The sequence below is a fragment of the Halyomorpha halys genome, unplaced genomic scaffold (assembly GCF_000696795.3).
Source record: "Halyomorpha halys isolate HHAL.00 unplaced genomic scaffold, Hhal_1.1 Scaffold2104.1, whole genome shotgun sequence".
NCBI classification, from domain to species: Eukaryota; Metazoa; Arthropoda; class Insecta; order Hemiptera; family Pentatomidae; genus Halyomorpha; species Halyomorpha halys.
In genome coordinates this window covers 5,393-25,043 of record NW_027110698.1, presented here as the reverse complement: position 1 = coordinate 25,043, position 19,651 = coordinate 5,393, and the positions used below count along the sequence as shown (strand labels likewise).

The window sequence follows — 19,651 nt, the reverse complement described above, 5'->3', positions numbered from 1 at the left end:
TATACTGATTAATTTTTGCAGCAGTCTATTTCCCCACAAATGAATCCTGGACTTCTCCCAATGGAAATACAGTCAACCAGATTGACCACTTTCTTTATACATGCTAGACATAAATTGAGCCTTCTTGATGTCAGAACTTTTCATGGAACTAACGTGGACTCAGACCATTTTCTAACTCTGGCTAAAGTTAGAGCCATGATCTCAATTGTGAAAACAAGGTGACGGGAAAGATATAAAAAGTTCAACTTACAAAACCTTAAAGAACCTGCAGTCTCCCAAGGATATATAAATAAGATTAATGAAAAGTTCTCTAACGTGCCATCTACAGAAGATGAGAGTGTTGATGAAATGTGATTAAACATTGAAAAAATTATCTGCGATGCAACAGAAGAAGTAATTGGCCAAAGCCAAGCACATAATAGGTTGCCGTGGTTTGACGAGGAGTGTATCCAGGCTGCTATACACAAGAACGAAGCCTACACATTCATGCTTCAGAAAAAATGTACCCGAGCATCAGCTGATATTTATCGCCAGTGCCAAAGAGAAGAAAAGTGTATCCATTGATGCAAAAAAAGAAACTGTGAAAGTAGAAAGCTAGAATAAATAGAAAGATAGAGGAGCGTTAATGAATGCTGAAAGTTCTATGAAAAAGTGAACAGTGGTCAAAAGCCTTTCAAACCTCGAATCTCAACCTGTAAGGACTCAGATGGATCTCTATTAAATGATAAAACCCAAGTGCTATGAAGATGGAACAAGTTCTTTAATTGTTCAATGGAAATCGGGTACAACAAACTTAACAAAAAGAAATGAACCTTAGTCGAATCCTTGAAGATGACCTTGAGCCCTCAGATGAAGAGGAACTGTGGGAGGCCATTGATAGGCTCAAGAACAACAAAGAACCAGGCTTTGACAATCTTTCTGCCAAACTATTTTAGGAAGGGGGAGATCAGCTTTTCCAAGCATTTCAAAATCTTTTTGTTGCGATTTGGACAAAAGAAATCATTCTGAAAGCATGGAGTAAGACAGTCTTATGTCCTATTCACAAGAAGGGAGATCTTCTTGAATGTAATAATTATCGAGGCATAACTCTACTGCCATGTAGAAAAAAGATATTCTCAAATATACTGTAGCAACGATTACTACCGCATGTAGAGAGTCTTGGGAAGATATCAGTACAGCTTTTGTAAATGAAAGTCTACAACAGACCAAATTTTTGCCCTATGAACCATCCTTGAACACGGAAGAGAATAGGAAATACAGACACATCATCTATTCGTTGATTTTAGATCTGCTTATGACAGCATTCAACGTGAGGCCCTCTACTACACAATGAAAGACCTCAAAGTACCTGTGAAGCTCATCTGTCTTGTATAACTTACAATGAGAATACTGAATGTATGGTGCAGATTCAGGGAAATCTGTCTGAGGGATTCACCTCTCAAAATGGCGTTCGACAGGGAGATTCCCTAGCCCGTCTGCTATTCAATAATGGCTGGGAAAAAGTTATCAGAGAATCAAAGGTTCAGACCAGTGGAACCATCTTTAATCATATGGTACTAATCCTGAGATAGGCAGATGATATCGACATTATTGGGAGATCAAAAGCTGAGGTAGAAGAGGCCTTTCTTGCCCTTGATGATCCTGCCGGGAAGGTACGACTTGTTGTTAATACCAACAAAAGCAAATATATGATTGGTTGTCAACAATGAGGTTTTAACAAATATTTTGTTCAAATTAGTATATTGCTCTTTCGAATGATTGAAGAGTTTGTGTACCTCGAATCACAAGTTAATGCAACCAATAATGTTTTGGCAGAGATAAGGAGACAAATAGCATTGGTCAATAGGTGTTATTTTGGACTGTGTTGGCACTTAAGTAGTAGCTCACTATCAAGATCTACGAAAGCTAGATTGTATAAAATGTTAATTCGACCAATACTGATCTACGCCTCGGAAACTTGGGCACTTTCGAAGTTTGATGAAAGGGATCTCCAAACCTTTCAGAGAAAGATACTGAGACACATCTACTGCACAGTAAAGGATGGTTCAGCTTGGAGAAGATGCATGAACAGGGAAGTCTACTTCTTAATCGGTGAGCCTGATGTGGGAAAAATTGTGAGAATTGGTATTGGAATGGTGTTTTAGAGGATTCGAGAACTCTGCTCTGAGTGAGGAATTGGAGAGCAGCTCCACTTAACCAATTAAACTGGTGGAAGCTGCTTGAGGAGGCCATGACCCAGTAATGGGTTGTCATGACGATTGAAGAAGAAGAATAGATCAATTAATCTTTGGAACTATAAGAAATTTCGCAGCCAAAAGCTATCAGCTCTGACATCTCTCTAAAAGTCAAAAGATGAGTCACAAAAATAAGGAAACCCCCACAGAGAATAGAATTACCTACAGAGGGCACAGCTAGTAAGAATGTCAGATGAGGTTATGCTCCTCCCCTCCTCACCCTTAAAGGGCTTATAGCCCCCATACAACAACCTCATCTCAATCATTTATTTAGGATTTTAGCTAAATCATTAAGTTACAGCTATACGGTTCTGTTTGATTTGTTAAACTTTGAAAACAAAATGGTGTATTGAATGAACTAATAATTAGTCTAATTAAAACAAATAGTTAATTATAATATAAAAAATTATTGAAAATTATGTTTGAAGAACATTAGATTAAAATGATAAAGTATAAAGAACTAGTGACCAATAAAATGAATCATTTTCGTTAATTTTTGCAAATTTTATTTTGATTAAATGATTACTGTAAAAAATACCATAATGTTTTTGTTTAGTTTTTCAGCCAGGACCTATTGGAGACCTATACTGCCTAACCATGGTTGGGGGTCAAAGTTTTTCATTTTGTGGGACCGCCACTCAATGAATAAAGTCAACGCCCCAGGCCGGATTCAAACCAGCACCGCCAATAGACATCGAATTAGTAAGATTGTGTCATAACCTTAAGCTACCGTAGCTCTATGGGGCATTATGGCAGCCCATATATACCATAATCTTATGACCAATGTGCAGAGGAAATAAATATAGGTCGGTTTAAAAATTGAACAAGAAATTTGTTTATAAAATACTTCTCACCAAAACAAATTTCCACAATCAATTTACAAATCCTACTATATCATATCACTACAGAAGATATAGAAATATACAAAATACATTACCAGAGTGGCCAGGTATTAGATAGCAAGTAGTACATTGTAAATTAGGATTTAAATAACAGTAAATAGAGGTGTTTATTTGTATGGCTGATGCATAAAAGGACTCTCGCCAGGTGGCAGAGAACAAGTGAAGATCGAGACAAGCGCTGTACTTACACAAGACAGACCGATTGCTTGGGTACTTCACCAGGGACCCCCATCGTAGCCATAGTGTGGTTATCACATGAGCAAGTAAAATTTACCAAATTTTTACCTTATTAGAGACAGTATATTATTATTTGATTTTTTTATGTACAATTTGTAGAAGTGCAATAGTAGTAATGACAGTAAATGATTATTTTTTTTTTTTTAATATTTTAGTTTAATAAAAGAAAAAACCAAGCTGGATCCTTTATTATTTTATATAATAAACCACTATTTTTCAGTGGTTTTGTTTCATTATCCTACGTCATTTTTATTTTATAAATTAAAAAAATTAGTTCCAAGTTTATCATTTCAATATCTATTATTATTATTATCATTAACAGCAATTTATCCCGTTTACCACAAACCTGAGAATACAATCCATATCAATGGTTACAATAAGTGCTCATGAACTATACAAATACAAAGTCAGGTGGAGTACATACACATAAGAAAAAATTATAAGTAATTTTCACAACTATGAGCGAACTTGCTTTATTGAAATAAAAGATAAAAAGTGGCTATAGTCATGATAAACTGTGAAATAAATTAAACAAATTTTAAATATGATTAGTTTTGAGTTTAAAGTGAAAATTTGCTATGAAAAATGAAGTCATTCCAACAGAAGAATAATTTGAATATAATAACAAAATAAGTAGTAATGATTTTTTATATTAAACATAATTTTAATTGTAGTTAAGTACAGGGTGTTTCAGGGTTAAGTGGCCAAACTGAAAATATGAATTAAGGACCTCGAAACAAGAAAAAATTTCCTCTAAAGGTATGTCCGAAAACAATTTGTTTAGGAGATATTCACACCTAAAGATTTTCATTGTTATGAATTATTTAGGTTATATGAAATAAATAAAACTTATTTATTTGTTACAACTACTTTATTAATTAATCGTAAACATTAAGTTCATATTAAATGTAGTTCAAAGTGATTGCCTTGTGCATTAAGACAGGCTCGGCATTTTTCTTCAATAGCAGCAGTGGCAGAACGGCACTGGATATTTGTTATTGTTTCACAAGATTCAATAATCCTTCTTCATAAGAAATTAAGATCATTGACCGGCCTTGCATAGACTTTTTGTTTAATATCACCCCAAGCAAAAAAATCCAGTGGTGTCAGGTCTGGAGAGCGTGCAGGCCAAGCCACTGGGATAATTAACATTTAGCCATTGTCCCTTCTCAGTTGTAGTGGAATATGTTTAACTAAATCACAGTAATCATTACTAAGAAATTCAAGAAATGTGCATGCATTGAGTCGAGGCGACAAGAAATGCAGATCTGTTAAAATATTGTCTATCTCCCCCAACCACAGAATGCACTGAAACTGGTGCTGAAAATGATGTTCATGAATTGCATGGGGATTTTACTGCGACCAGAGGTGATTATCTTTCTGACTGAAGATACCTCTTTTTGTGAAGGTAGCTTCACCTGTCAAGAGAATATTTCCTGAAAATTGTGGATTATGCTCAAGTTGATTTAAGTACCAATCTGAAAAATGTCTGCTTTGCCGAAAATCTTGCGGTAATAAATTTTGTACCCACTGATAATTATATGTATGAAGTCTATTTGCAATGAAAGTTCTCCATATGGTAGTTGGCGTAATATTTAATTTTGTTCCTGCTCTTTGTACACAGCCAGATGGATTGGATTATCATAAAAATAATGTAATATGGTCGCACTCCTTTCTTCATTCTGCAAAGAGGCAAAAATACCATCAGTACGTGGTATATCAAATGTACCACTTTCAAAACGTTGAAACGTGGGACTAAAGATAGACTTCTTTTGTAATCTTCTATTTGGAAATCACCTGGCATATTCACGATGGGCAGCATTAGCATTACTATTGAAAAAAACCTTACACAAACACCATATCAGCATATTAACCATTAGTATAAATTGAAGGCATAATGATGAGTACTGTGGAAAAGCCTCTTACAAACTGATAAATGTTATTGACAGTTCCCAATGCTAATTCCAAATAGTATTAATTCTTATGTTGCCAATAGTTTTTATACAGTTAGGGATAAAAGGCCATATTAGTATTCTATCTAATTCATCTTAAAAAGAAATGGTTTACAGATATACTTTCACTTTGAAAAACATTTAATATGAATCTTAATGAATACATTTAATTAATAAAGTAGTTGGAACAAATAAATATGTTTTATTTATTTCCTATAACATAAACAATTCATAAAAATGTAAATCTTTAGGCGTGAATATATATATGCTAAACAAAGCGTTTGCGGACATACCTTCAGAGGAAATTTTTTTCTTGTTTTGAGATCCTTAATTCATATTTTCAGTTTGGCCACTTAACCCTGAAACACCTCGTATAATTTCTTCAAGTATATATAAATTAATTTTATTTATATAAGAACTTGTTTTCCTTAAAAACATAATATGTTATTATCTATGTTCGCATAATTTCCTGGAGTTAAAAAAGCAACAAAGCTTTTTTAATTATTTTACAATTTTAAGTGGTCATAAAATTGAAAAAGGTTGATATAATTTAATTAAAAAATTTTTGTTTGTGTTGTATTATTTTTCTATTTAATTAAAAAAAAAAATTGTAGTCAGGTGTAATTTTATTTTCATTTTTAAATAAACCTATTAAGAACAAAATTTGCAACTGGATTTGCAGAAGGTTGATATAGCAAATAAATTATTTTAAAATCAATTAGATCGACTTACATTATACAAAGTCTACCTAATAGAAAATATATACAAAAAACATAGATTGATACCACATTATTATTAAATTCATTCAGAATGAAATCAAAATACTATTACTAAATGAAATAATAAAAAATAACACCACAATATATTACCAGGTTCTTTGTACACTCGTACAGTGCCTACTCTTTAGTTAATAAGTAAATGTTTCTCACCTTCATCTGGAATAAGCAGTTCTTCTTCTTGTTTCACGAAGGTTTCTTGCTTAACATGAGTAGGTCCACCTGCTGATATGAAAATAATATTTACAAGGACCAGGAACCATCTCCTTACACACATATCAAATTTAATAAGCCCATCCAAACTCATTTAAGAGGGAGAAAACAGAATTTTAATGCTTTACTCTTCTATATTATTTAACACACATTACAATGTATGTATGTATCTATGTATGTATCTATGTATGTATGTATCTATGTATGTATGTATGTATCTATGTATGTATGTATGTATCTATGTATCTTTATTTACAAATAAAGATTAGCTTTTGATGCTTATGATCCAACCCATTTCTTTTGGATCCTGATTTTAGAAGGTGATAACAGATAAGACATAAAGCGAGATTAAAAGTAAAAATTATTTAACATGTGAAACAAACTATGATAACAAAGGTATATTATGAAAAATAAGTAAATAAAATAAAATAGAATGGCTGAACCAAATGAGAATCCAACGAGAGAAAATACTACTTCATTTTTCGTCATATTTTTATGCCTATTTCCTGTAGAAGTGACGTATTTGAAATAGAAATAAAACCATAACGGTCACCTACCCTTCACTCCTGCATGCTTCCGATTTATTGTCAAAGTCTGTAAAGCAATCATCATGAACAGGTAGGTGGCTCTGATTTGTTCTTTGCTCATTTATTATTATAATTATTAATTCTATTTTTATCTATTCCTTCATTAACCTCATTTAATCTCAACTTACTTCTCTATTTTCCGTCTTTTAATGTGTTAAATTTTGTTTTTCCTTATCTACTTTTCTGTTTTTACATTTGATATGCATCTTCTGTACTTCTTTAACCAAATAGTTTATATAATTTATAATTCTAATCACTGTTTATTTTATGTTAATACTATTTTATTTATTTCCTTCTACTTTCAATAAAATATAAATACAAGATATAATGTTAAATGAAGTACATAAACATATTAAAAGTAATTAAGCATAGAAATCAGTAAAAAAAAAAAATTTGATAGAATGTCAACAATATAGGTGATGATAATGATAAGTGAAATAAGTAAATAGAAACATGAGAGGTGAAAGTTCAAAAAACAAAGTGAAAGTTAATAAAAACATTAGATAAATAAATATAAGTGAATAAAATATAGTATATAGGTAAAATTAATTATAAGCCATTCAAATCGAGACATTTATCATACCGTGGCACAAGTTTTTTCAATACACCCTCTCTGTAGAAATCTGCTGCCTGCGATTTTAACCACTGGTTTACACTGGCATGGAGTTCAGCGCCAATATCAAAGTGTTGTTTGTCGAGTCATTTTTTCATCGCAAGGAAGAGGTGGTAATTGCTCAGTGCCAAATCCAGGCTGTATGGTGTATGGTCAAACACCTCCCATCCTAAACCATCCAAGAGTGCCCGGGAATGAGTGGACGTGGGTTCTCGTGAAAAAACTACACCTTTGTGCTAAGTTCTCCCCAAAGCTTATTTTGTAAGCCACACAATAACTTTCTTAGTTTTTCACAATACCTTTCTGAATTGATTGTTGCTCCACAAAATTAACGAGAAGCACTCCCTTGGGGTCCCAAAACAAAGTAGCTATGAACTTTTTTACTGACAACGTTTGTAAACACTTTCATGGTTTCTTGGGAGAATGTGTGTGCACCCATTCCATCGACTGCTGTTTTGTTTCACAGTTGACATGCTTCACCCAAGTCTTGTCCCCGGTTACGATACGATCCAGAACTGCATTACCATTTGTGCTTTGTGTTCTTGGAGAAAGTTCAGTGCTGCAACCAGTCTCTGTTTCTTATGCTCTTCAGTTAGGATTTTTGGAACCCACCGAGCACAAAATTTGTGGTAACCAAGCTTCACCACAATTTGATGCACCAAATTCCATGAAATTTGGGGAAAATGTTCCGGGAGTTCTTTAATTGTGAAACAACAGATTTCACGAATTTTGTCATTGATTAGCATTGCCAGGTCATCAGTCACGAGGCTAGGCCTACCTCGTCCCTGCGATCCTCGTCATGAACACCGGTATGGCCATCTTTAAAATCAATGCATCATTGCCTCAACCTGCTTTCACTCATTATTCCCTGCCCGTAGACATCACAAAGCTGTCTTTGTGACTTATTTATAATAAGAAAAATAAAATACAAATACAAGGTACGATGTAAAATGAAGTATATAAACATATTAAAAATAAGTAATTAAGTATAGAAATAAATAAAAGAAAAAATGTGATACAATGTAAACAATATAGGTGATGATAATGATAAGTGAAATAAGTTAATAAAAACATGTAAGGTGAAAGTTTAAAAAATTTGATAAAAACATTAGGTAAACAAATATAAGTCAATAAAATATAGTATATAGGTACAATTAAGTATAAAAAAAAAAAAAAATCGATAGAGGGATAACAAACTGGTGAAAAACAAAAGCATAATAGAAATATTTGGTGATGATAATAAGATGAATGTAAAATTATTGAGCCTTAATTAAGTTTAATATATGGCTGTAGGTATGTAAGATACAGTTTTTATCAATTTTGTGGTTAACAGGACGGGTTTTCTTTTAATAAACTCAAATTGCCTTACCTTCATCTGGGATAAGCAGTTCTTCTTCTTGTTTCACAAACATTTCTTCTTTCACATGAGCAAGTCCACCTGCTGATATGAAAATAATATTTAAAACAAGGAACAGGGAGTATCATACTTTTTATGAGTATGAAATGAAAAATAAAATATCCATCTTTAAGGCGATCGAAGAGCTGAGTGAAAGAACATGTCTTTCCTCAAAGGATATTTTAAATACTCCTTTCTATATAGGACCTCTTTTACATTTTTTTATAGCCCGTTCGCTCAGACATGGTACCCACAGGCTAAAGCAGCCTCTCGTAGTTGGCTCTGGCTAAGAATGACAAACATTCTGCCAGAGTCCCATAGTACTGCAACTTTTATTTACTTCAAGTTTAAATTCACAATTATTATGTTTTTGTTTTTTTTAAATTCCACAATATAATAACAAGAAAGGGCTTTATACACTAGCTTTCAATTACTACTTTGAAGATATCAAATGAATTTGAGAAAAAATTAACATAGAAAATAAAAATTGGTGTTGGCAAGAGAATTTTGACACATTGTTGTGATTATTCTATTCATATAGATATCTCTATGGATCGATACAAGATACTGTCATTTTTTTTTTTTTTTATTTGATTCATTTATTTATTATTTCATTTGTCGACATCAATCTTTAACAAATTTTAATTAGACCAAAATAAAAGTTTATTTAAAATACTTAAAACAACAAAACATCTGACTACAAATTATTACTTTATAAATAACACACGCAAAGAAAAATAAAATTAAAAGTTAATATTACCTATTCTGATATATAGGCGAAAAAAACATCGTGTATCAAAATAAGAAATAATAAGTGTCAATACACTGTTTAAAGTTAGTTCACTGTTTATAAAGTTCAATGTTCAAAATTAAACAGGCAGCTAAAACATAATTTATTAACTTTTTTTTTCCACATCCAACCAGGAAATATTACAGTAAAAGCAAAAATTAATTCAAACAAGTACAAACTTTAACATCATTAAAACCGAGACAAAGAAGGTAAAGAAAAACCCAAGAGTGTAGCTCACTAGTAAATGAACATAAACATGATGGAAGATCAAAGAAGTCAAAACGATTAATTATGATAAAATTTAAAATGGCCTACTTTGTGTAGGTGCGTCCCCACTCACAGGTTAGTAAATTACAAATATAGCTCACCTTCGTCCGGATGAAGCAGTTCTTGTTTTACTTGAGCAAGTCCATCTGCCAACATAAGAATAATAATTAAAACAAACCAAGAAAAACAAATATCTTAAAATATGTGACAATTCAATTTTAACTAATAAAAATAATCATTGGAGAAGTTTGTCGGGGGTATGTTTTTTTTTGTGATTTCCTGGTAATTTCAGAAATGTATTGTGGGGGGGGGGATTATCTACAGGGTGCCCTATTCTAACCATAGTGGAGGGTCAAGTTTTCATTTTGACTTTTATTTCTGTAGTGAGTCCACGAGACGAAAACTTGATCCCTCACCATGGCATTAGTATTGGGTGGTACCTTGTAGATAACCATTCCCCTCTCTGTATGTCAGAAATGACCAGAAAGAGGGTTTTTCATATCAACTGTAGTGTCATAACAGTCTTTCTTGACAGTTACGTTTCTAGCGAATCCTTTGTCTGTCTATCGTCCTCTAGATCTATCTATCGGTGAGACTTTCTAAAAATCAATCAGTTTTAGGCCTATCTTCTACGCCATAACATGAGTCTCCTTTTTCGTTCTCATATTTCTTACATTATTCTTTTCCCATTCTCCATATTCTACCTTTTTCCTATTGTATATATATATATTTATATTTTTAGGTATAGGTATATAAGTTAATACTCACACTGTAATTCAGATATAAGTCACTCACTATATTTCATTTTCTGTCATATTGTTCAATGTGTTCAATATTTGTTTTTTCAGTTTTTGAACACTACTTGCATATCTTATATTATACATATCTTCTTACCTACATGATATTATATTCTATCTTTTTTTTTTTCATCTTGTTTTCAATTTACTACCATCTAATTTCACAATTATCAATAATTTTTTTTTTTTTACTATTCAATTATCAATTTTTTATTATCTATTGAAACGTCGGCATAAAATAAATACATATTGTTTTGTTTATTTATGTTGTTCTTTGCTGACCGCACCCTCCCCCCCAGACAAACTTCTCTAAGGATTAATCTACGGTTAACTACCTACACCTCATTAATAAAATAATCTCTCTTTTTTACTTAAAATATAAATAAGGAATCTCCCGACCAATTTCTTTCTTTCTTTTTTATTATAACCCTCTTTCTGGTCATTTCTGACATACAGAGAGGGGAAGGGTTATCTACAAGGTACCACCCAATACTAATGCCATGGTGAGGGATCAAGTTTTTGTCTCGTGGGCTCACTACAGAAATAAAAGTCAAAATAAACTTGACCCTCCACTAAAAAAAAATTTTTTATTTGAACTGAATTTGCATTGTGTAAATTAAAACAAAGATATATATCAAGTTAATATTTTGCTCACTGTAATCCATTTCCTGTCCCTTCTCTTCTTTGATAATAGTTGTTGATACTGCAACAAGTTCAAATGACTAATTAATTAAAAATGTTGATTACGGTCATGTTTTTATTCCATAAAATTATTGATTGTCCTAATTAAACTAAAATAATATAGTCATTACTTCAAATTGCATTCATTGTTACAAAGTTTCATAAAAAATATCAAAGGCCGATAAAAGAAACTTTTAACTCCATTAACTGGGCTTTGATTTAAAATTAAACCAGGATCAAACATCTCATAAAGGACTGGCAACATCTGATTTATTTGAGTGTACATAATCTAAACAGTTTTAGTGCATGTGAGTTAAGTCATAAAACAAAATAATAATAATCTGGAGCAGTGCGACATCATTCAGCCTTCACTTAAGAACCTACTTCGAGTTGTAATCAATCCTCGTACGTTTCAGAGCAGATATTTCTATATTATTCACTTTGGCAATACTTTTCCTTACTAATTTTTCAAATAAACATTTTAGTTTACAGATTGACCAACTCCTATTTGAACAGCTTTCAAAAAAGTACTTTTAATAATATGTCTCATTGCAAAATTTTAACCTTTTCCTTTAGAAAAGTATGGCAGAAACATAATAATAACTGATTAATAAAATTTATATTTTACTTTCAACAATTTATTCAATGCTAAATTGTTACAGAATATATATTGAAATTACTAAGAAAAATACTGTCGGAATACTTAAATGGTCTGAAAACTGGCTCGTTTAATTTTAAAATGAGGTGATTAATAAAAACCGTTACGAACATTGAAAATTAGGGAAATCAATTATGTAAAGTGGCACTTATCGGTAGGTAGATTATATAAAAAAGTAATAGTAAAATCCCAGGCATACACCAACATTAAATATATAATGTCAGTAACGTACAACTTTTCTGTTTTGAGCTCAACAGTTTAGGGAAACACCAATATTTGTTGTGCAAGACTTGATTATTGGCACATAGGGGACCTTTAAATGTTTATTTCTGACAATAATTGGATTCAACACTTTGTATGATCACATTACTTCTCTTTACTGTGCATTGGAAAATAAAACTAAAAAAGAATAAATAAAACAGAATAAATAATATTCTGCAGTGAAATCCCTATAACAACTTCAAGAAACAGAAGAAATCATAAGGACTCTATAAAACTTTTAAAATAATATTAGTAGATAAACTTACATGAAGGGTAAGTTTCATCAGCCATTTCTGTTGGTATAGAAATCACCCAAAATCATTTGTTCCTGAAAAATAAATGAAATATGAACTGTACTTACAACAAAATGGATTGTAAATATGTACAATTAGGATTTTAACCTTGCTAAAGCTTCACATAAATCATTAAGTCATCCAACATCCAGTTGGAATTCTCGGAACACAAAATTATGTACTATTAGTATTTGAAAAACAACAATCAGCTAAAAACTTTTCTAGAAATTGTTTTAATTTATTTAAAAACTATTATACTTAATGGCAATAAAAAAAGTGTTATAGCACCTAATGTAAATTGATAATGAATTTAATGTTCAATTATATCAGTAATGTTAAGAGGATACACTTAGGATGAGATATAGGATACCCAAAGACATGAGTACTACCACAAATAATAGTAAAACGTATTAATAATAAAACTGAAAATAATAAAAGGCTTGCTATGCTATAAATATAATAACTTAATGTTATCAAAAAGTTGAAATCCAACTTACAATACAGGTGTAACCTTCCATCAACTGGAAACTTCACTTAGTAAGAACGTCTTGTTCATTAATGAGTCAATCAAATGAATTACAGTGTGTAAGCTAATTAATTTATAATAAAAACAAAAAAACAATAAATAAGAATGATTTTTTCCCACCTATCGTAATTATATTTGGCAAGGTTGATATGCTGTGACAGTAAACTGTCAATGAGTATATATACGGCTGTTAACGCAACTGTTAGTTTCGCCCCACTTTGCAGGGCTTCATCAGGGCTAAAAAGATACAAAATGATAAGAATAAAAATAAAAATACAAAGATAAGATACAATGATTATTTTTTATTCTTATCATTGTATCATTTTGTATCTTTTTAGCTCTGATGAAGCCCTGCCAAGTGGGGCGAAACGTCGGAAAATAAATAGTTGTAAACTATTTTTGTTTCACTTTTGACCACAACCCTGACCATCTTCTTATATGTAAATATAATTAAATTAAATAATAAGAAAATAATTAATGGAAAAAATTAAGTCATATTAAACTTGAAAGTAAAATAAACTTAGACACTACAATTAACCTAGGGAAATCTGAACTAATGTTGATAGCATTTTCATTTTCTGCATTTTGGAAACATTAGGGATTGAACCCCATTTGTTAGAAATTCAAAAAATTAAAATAAATCATTGCGTGAACCAGTGATCTTGAAATAGAATGCATTTTCATTGTCTGCATCTCTGAAAACATCTAAAGAGACCATCATATATCAGAAATCTATAAAGTTAAAATAATTTGATACACTATTAAACTTTCTTAAAATCGGTATCATTTTAACTTTTTGCAATTTGGAGAATATATAAAGGGACCCTATATGCAATACCCGAAAATTGAAAATAAATAAATAAGCAATCTTAAAATTTAGAGCATTTTCATCTTATCTTGTGCTCATCTAAAAAAAACATGTAAATGTTTCCGTGAAGAAGTAACTGATGGCCCCGAGAGATAAATCTTTGTTCAGTCCTGCTCTGGAGCTCCAAAGGACCAAATCCAAAACTAAAAGCTTCCCCTGATCGTAGTAGCAGGTTATCTTATTAGGCAATTACAATTTTACCAGAGGACACATGTCAGGTTAGAAGGACAGTGTTCTGTTATACCCACTAGAACCCAACCAATCAATATTTATACTCCATCGCATTCGACAAATCCTTTCTTGTCCATTCCTTCTCATTTTGGAATTCCTACCCTATTTTCATCCATAATTCCTCTTTCCTAACTTCATTCAAATATCAGCTATTTCTTAACCTCCATAAATTCGAAACTTATGATTAAATGTAAAATTTATTTGTAGACAATATTATTTGAACTGGAACTATATCATAGATAAACAATAAGCAACCATTTATGTTCATCATTTTCCATTTCACATAAATTATATTTTTTATAAATTAATGATAGAAAATATTAAAATTAATGTAGAAGAAAAGGACAAGTTGTATCTCAAAAATGTAGTTTGTGTCAATGTATCCCAAGGATGGAGTAGGTTGGTACAGGATAAGGGAAACTTTAAAATAGTTAGGAGCAGGTTGATTTATGGTCAAAAATCACAATTTCTCATCAACAATTTAATTTTTGCATAGGTACTTGGAATGCTCCAATAAAAATATATGATTACTTATCAATAACAAATATAAGTATAAATTATAAATATACAAACTTAAATCTAGTAAAACTTATTTATAGCAATATAAGCCTGCCTGCTTTGCATTAAAGGAATATTTGGTTGGTAAAACTTTTTTTTTTCTTGATATCTTGACATACAGCACAGTAAGATGACAGGTTTACATTAAATGGGCAATGAGATGCAGTGCAGTTTGTTATTTTTGAGTTCTTAGGGTTTGGTAATTTCATAATTATGTGGCTAACGTGGGCATAAAACTCATCTTTTACATTTGGAAATACTAACACTGATGAGCTTGTTTCTCAGCATAAATATGACACATATAAGTCAGGCTGGTCATATAAAAAACCTCATTACTGATATCCATATGATGTGCACTTGCACTTCTGCAACAGGTAGTAGTAGTGTATTCCCGGTATAGTAGGAGGAAATGGTTATAGAATATGAATCATTGAAAAGAAATGAAAATCTGAAGTAGATATAAACAGCTTAACCACCTGAGAAATCGTAGAAATTAAAAATTCTTAGAGTTCTAGTAGCTCCTATATGAGATTCAAAGTTCCTAATAAAAAAAAGAATTACTTATGTTGTTTAATATAAAAAAATATCAATTAAACTTTTTTTTTTTTAAATTTATTTATTGATATTTACAACTGTACATAAATATATCAAGTAAATTTGAGGAAATTATAATGGTATGGTAAAAGCATGTACCCAATGGTAGCACTCTAAAAACATTTTTACAATATAAGGTCTGGAGGCCATCTTTTCAGACACCTCGGAGGATTGTCCGGAATAAAAGAGGGAGGACGATTAGAAACTAATGGGTTTGAGTGGTTAGGGAGTTTGTAATGGAAGGATTGATATCTGGTTCGGGCTAGATCGGTTACAAATGGAACATTAAGGTCTTTGTGGATAATTTTATTTGTGAAAAAGTAGGGAGCATTTAGGATTTTACGAAGGATTTTGGAATGTAAGGATTGGATACGAGAGGAATTCGAAGGTTTAGTGAAGCCCCAAAGCTCAACGCCGTATGTTCATATAGTCGTTTGTATGTATTGTATGTATCAGATGTAGTCCAAGGTAGCGGATCTATTCGACAGGGGTAAGGGCAACATTATTGAAGTATACTGTAGAGCAGTCAGTAGGTTTACTACGTAGGGTAAAGGTAATTTGTTAGGATTTGTTGAAATTTATTTTAATCCTCCAATTACGACACCATTCTTCGAGGACTGTGATATGGGATTGAAGAGTTTGGGATGCTATTAAAGGGTTATAATTAACAGCGAACACACATCTGTCATCGGCATACGTGGTGAGGATAGTGTTAGGATTGATTGGGATGTCTGCTGTATAGATTGTCTAGAGGATGGGACTGAGGATACTACCCTGAGGAACATCAGCGGACTGAAAGAAGAGGGATGAATAGGAACCATTGTGGTTTACTTTAAATAATCTGTCAGTGAGAAAGGAACGAATAATGAAAAAGTATGTAGGAGGTAGGAATTTACGGAGTTTGTAAAGCAGTCAGGTGCCAGACTCGATCAAAGCCTGTTCTACACCGAAAAAGATTCCCACGATGTACATTCCGCGCTCTAAAGAAGACGAGACAACGTTCACCACACGATGACATTACTGGATAGTAGAATGAGAGGTTCGGAATCCAAATTAGTGATATGTTATTATATGATTGGAATCAAGGATCGGGTATAAACGTTTCAAAATGAGTTTTTCGAGGATTTTGCCCATGATAGGTAATAGAGAGATAGGACGGTAGGAGGATGGATATTCTGCTGGCTTATGGGGTTTGGGTATCATTTTGACTATAGATAATTTCCATGGGTTAGGGAAATATGTGGAACGGAGAACGGCGTTATATATGTAGGTGAGGAATAGGATGGCTTTTCTAGGAAGAAGTTTTAGGATATAGGATGTTATTAGGTCATATCCATGAGCTTTGCGGTTAGGTAATCTGTGAATGATATTGGATATTTCTGATGGATGAAATGCTTTAGGTGGAAGGGTCATTTGGAGTGGAATATTTAGTTCTGCTTCAATGTAGATTCAAGATGAATTGGGTTAAGGATATCAGGATGCGGAATAAAAGTTTTAGAAAGGTGTTGTCGGAATATTTGCGATTTTTTTCGTCAGTTCTGGTCCAGGTTTGGGATTCGGTGAGAAGAGGATAGTTATAGACTTCAAAATTCAGCAACAATTAAGTCGTCCGCCATAATGATTTGTCAGTAGTTGTAAGATTCTCAGTAAAGTTAATTAAAATTTGAATTTTGTATTTTCTAATTTCTACTTTAAATTTGTTAGTCAATTTGGTGTAATATGTTTTGTCAGTTGGAAATCTGGTCCTGTGCCACTTTGATCTTGCTCTGCGGTTTTCCCCTTAATAAGATACGAATATACTGTGGCAGGTTAATTTGCTTATTGTTATTAATTCTATTAGTCGAAGTATTCCAATTAAAGATTGTACAAGATTTTTGTGCAACTTCGAAGCCGTTTATCTTTTCTTCAGGCAACATTAGGGATTTATTTTATAAGGATAATTTTTAAAACTAAAAACTAAAAACAAAAAAAAAATTGATCCCAAATTTTTGACTTGAGAAGTAGAAATTAAAAATTCTTGGACTTCTAGTAGCTCCTATATGCGATTTAAAGTTTCTAATAAAAAAAAGAAACATTTATGTTGTTTAATACAAAAAAAAAAAAAATACCAAGTAAAAATACGCACGAAGTTTGTGCAACATTTGAGGCCGTGCAACTTCTTTTCTGTCAACAATACGAGATTTTTTTCATAAGGATAATTTTTAGAACTCGTGGGGGAAGGACCAACAGAACTCCTAAAAAACAAAAACAAAAATTCGCCTCAAAAATATTTCTAAGTCCGAAAAATGTGCAGAAATCAAGCCGTTTATCTTTTATATAATAATAATATCGTATTGTTACTAGAAAAAAAGATAAACGCCCTGATTTCCGCATTTTTTTCGACTTAGAAATATTTTGGATCGAAATGTTTTTTTTGAGTTCTGATGAGGGTTCTGTTGCCCCCTCCCCCCGCGAGTTCTAAAAATTATCCTAATGAAAAAATCTCGTATTATTGCCAGAAAAAAAGTTGAACGGTGTCAAATGTTCACAAATGTCGTGCGTAATTTTTGCTTGGTATTTTTTTTGTATTAAATAACTTAAATGTTTCTTTTTTTTATTCGAAACTTTAAATCCCATATAGGAGCTACTAGAACTCTAAGAATTTTGAATTTTTAAGTCAAAAATTTTTGGAAATTATTTTTTATTTATTGGGAATTCTGTTGCCTCCCTCCCCCCCCCCCAAGAGATTATCCTTATTAAATAAATCCGTAATGTTGCCTGTAAAAAATATAAACGGCTGCGAAGTTGCACAAAAATCTTGCGTAATGTCTAATTGGTATTTCTTATATTAAACAACATAAATAATTCTTTTTTTTATTAGGAACTTTGAATCTCATATAGGAGCTACTAGAACTCTAATAATTTTTAATTTATACGATTTCTCAGGTGGAAAATTCGCGATCAAAAATTGTAGGAAATTTATTTTTCGTTTTTTGGGAGTTCTGTTGGCCCCCCAATAGTTTTAAAAATTATCCTTATTAAATAAATCCCTAATGTTGCCAGGAAAATAGATATACGGTGTCAAAGTTGCACAAAATACGTATTTTACGCGCATGCATTAGTCTGGTATTATTGAAGTTTTAAACATCAGAACTATTTCTATAAATAATGGAGCACTCGAGGACTGTTATGGATATTACTAGAATTAAAAAAAAATTGAAATATTTCTAGGATGGGGGGCCAACTTCACAGAGATCCTGAGATACAGTTTCTCATAGCACATTAAACTAGCTTTAGTATAAGTGCAAATAGGCAACTGTATGTCTAATAATTCCAGTGATAGTTTTCCCAAAGTAAATTCCTTAACTATTAATTTTTCTTTATCAAATGTTTCTTTTTAAAAAAGTGTATCTCGGGAACTCATGAATAAATCTATTAGTGCTCATGTTTTGGCAAATTTACTCTACTTTTAATGATGTTATATTAACTAATTAGAAATAATGAATGAATAATAATGTTCCTAGTTTAAATTATATTTTATTACATTAAAATGAAACAACGTTTCGGGGTTTTCACCCCATCTTCAGGTTGCTAGAACAAATTCTCAAATAACAGATGCTTACAACATTTACATATCACAACTTCAATAAATTTTTTGAGGTTAAAAACTTCCAATTTGAATGTATTTTATTCTAAATTAACATAATGTTGCACAATGTTTTTTAAAAAGAAAATCCAGAATATATCACACTATTTATTACATTGTACTAAGTGAAAATAAAAATTGCAGACCAGGACAAAGAACAACTTTACCTGGCCTCACAGAAATGGCAAAGCTACATATATCTGTTTTTGTAAAGTTAGAATATCTTACAAGAAGTCTATTTAATTCTTTAACCTCCAAAATTAGCAATTCTACTTTATCAAGCTTGAACCAAAATATTACAGTTTAGAACTAATGACATCCCAAACTTATGTAAAATTTACTGTCATTTCATTTTTTTTTTTCTTTTTTTAAATTCACATCATAATACTGATGGGTCATTATATGTCTTTTCAAACCTCCAGAGGTTACTGATTTATAATCACAGTAAGGACACTGATGGGGCTTCTCACCTGTGTGACGAGCCATTATATGACTTTTCATATTTTCAGATCTAACTGATTTATAATCACACTGGGGACATTGATGGGACTTTTCACCCTTGTGATGGGCCATTATGTGTCTTTTCATACTT

General features: G+C 31.7%; 1 protein-coding gene across 11 annotated transcripts in view; it reads right to left on the bottom strand.

The window, feature by feature from the left end:
• LOC106691134 (zinc finger protein 345) overlaps positions 1-13,267 on the bottom strand; it is a 46,152-nt gene extending 32,885 nt beyond the window's left edge. For 4 of the 11 annotated variants that reach the window (XM_067048825.1, XM_067048828.1, XM_067048827.1 and 1 more), the window contains exons 1-2: positions 13,155-13,267; positions 12,631-12,692 (exon numbers count right to left, since the gene is read on the bottom strand). In XM_067048825.1, the coding sequence (XP_066904926.1) occupies positions 12,631-12,655 (25 nt within the window). In that variant the 5' untranslated portion in view covers positions 12,656-12,692; positions 13,155-13,267. The other 7 variants (XM_067048824.1, XM_067048822.1, XM_067048818.1 and 4 more) reach the window with 6 other exon arrangements.
• Positions 13,268-19,651: the final 6,384 nt, after the last annotated feature.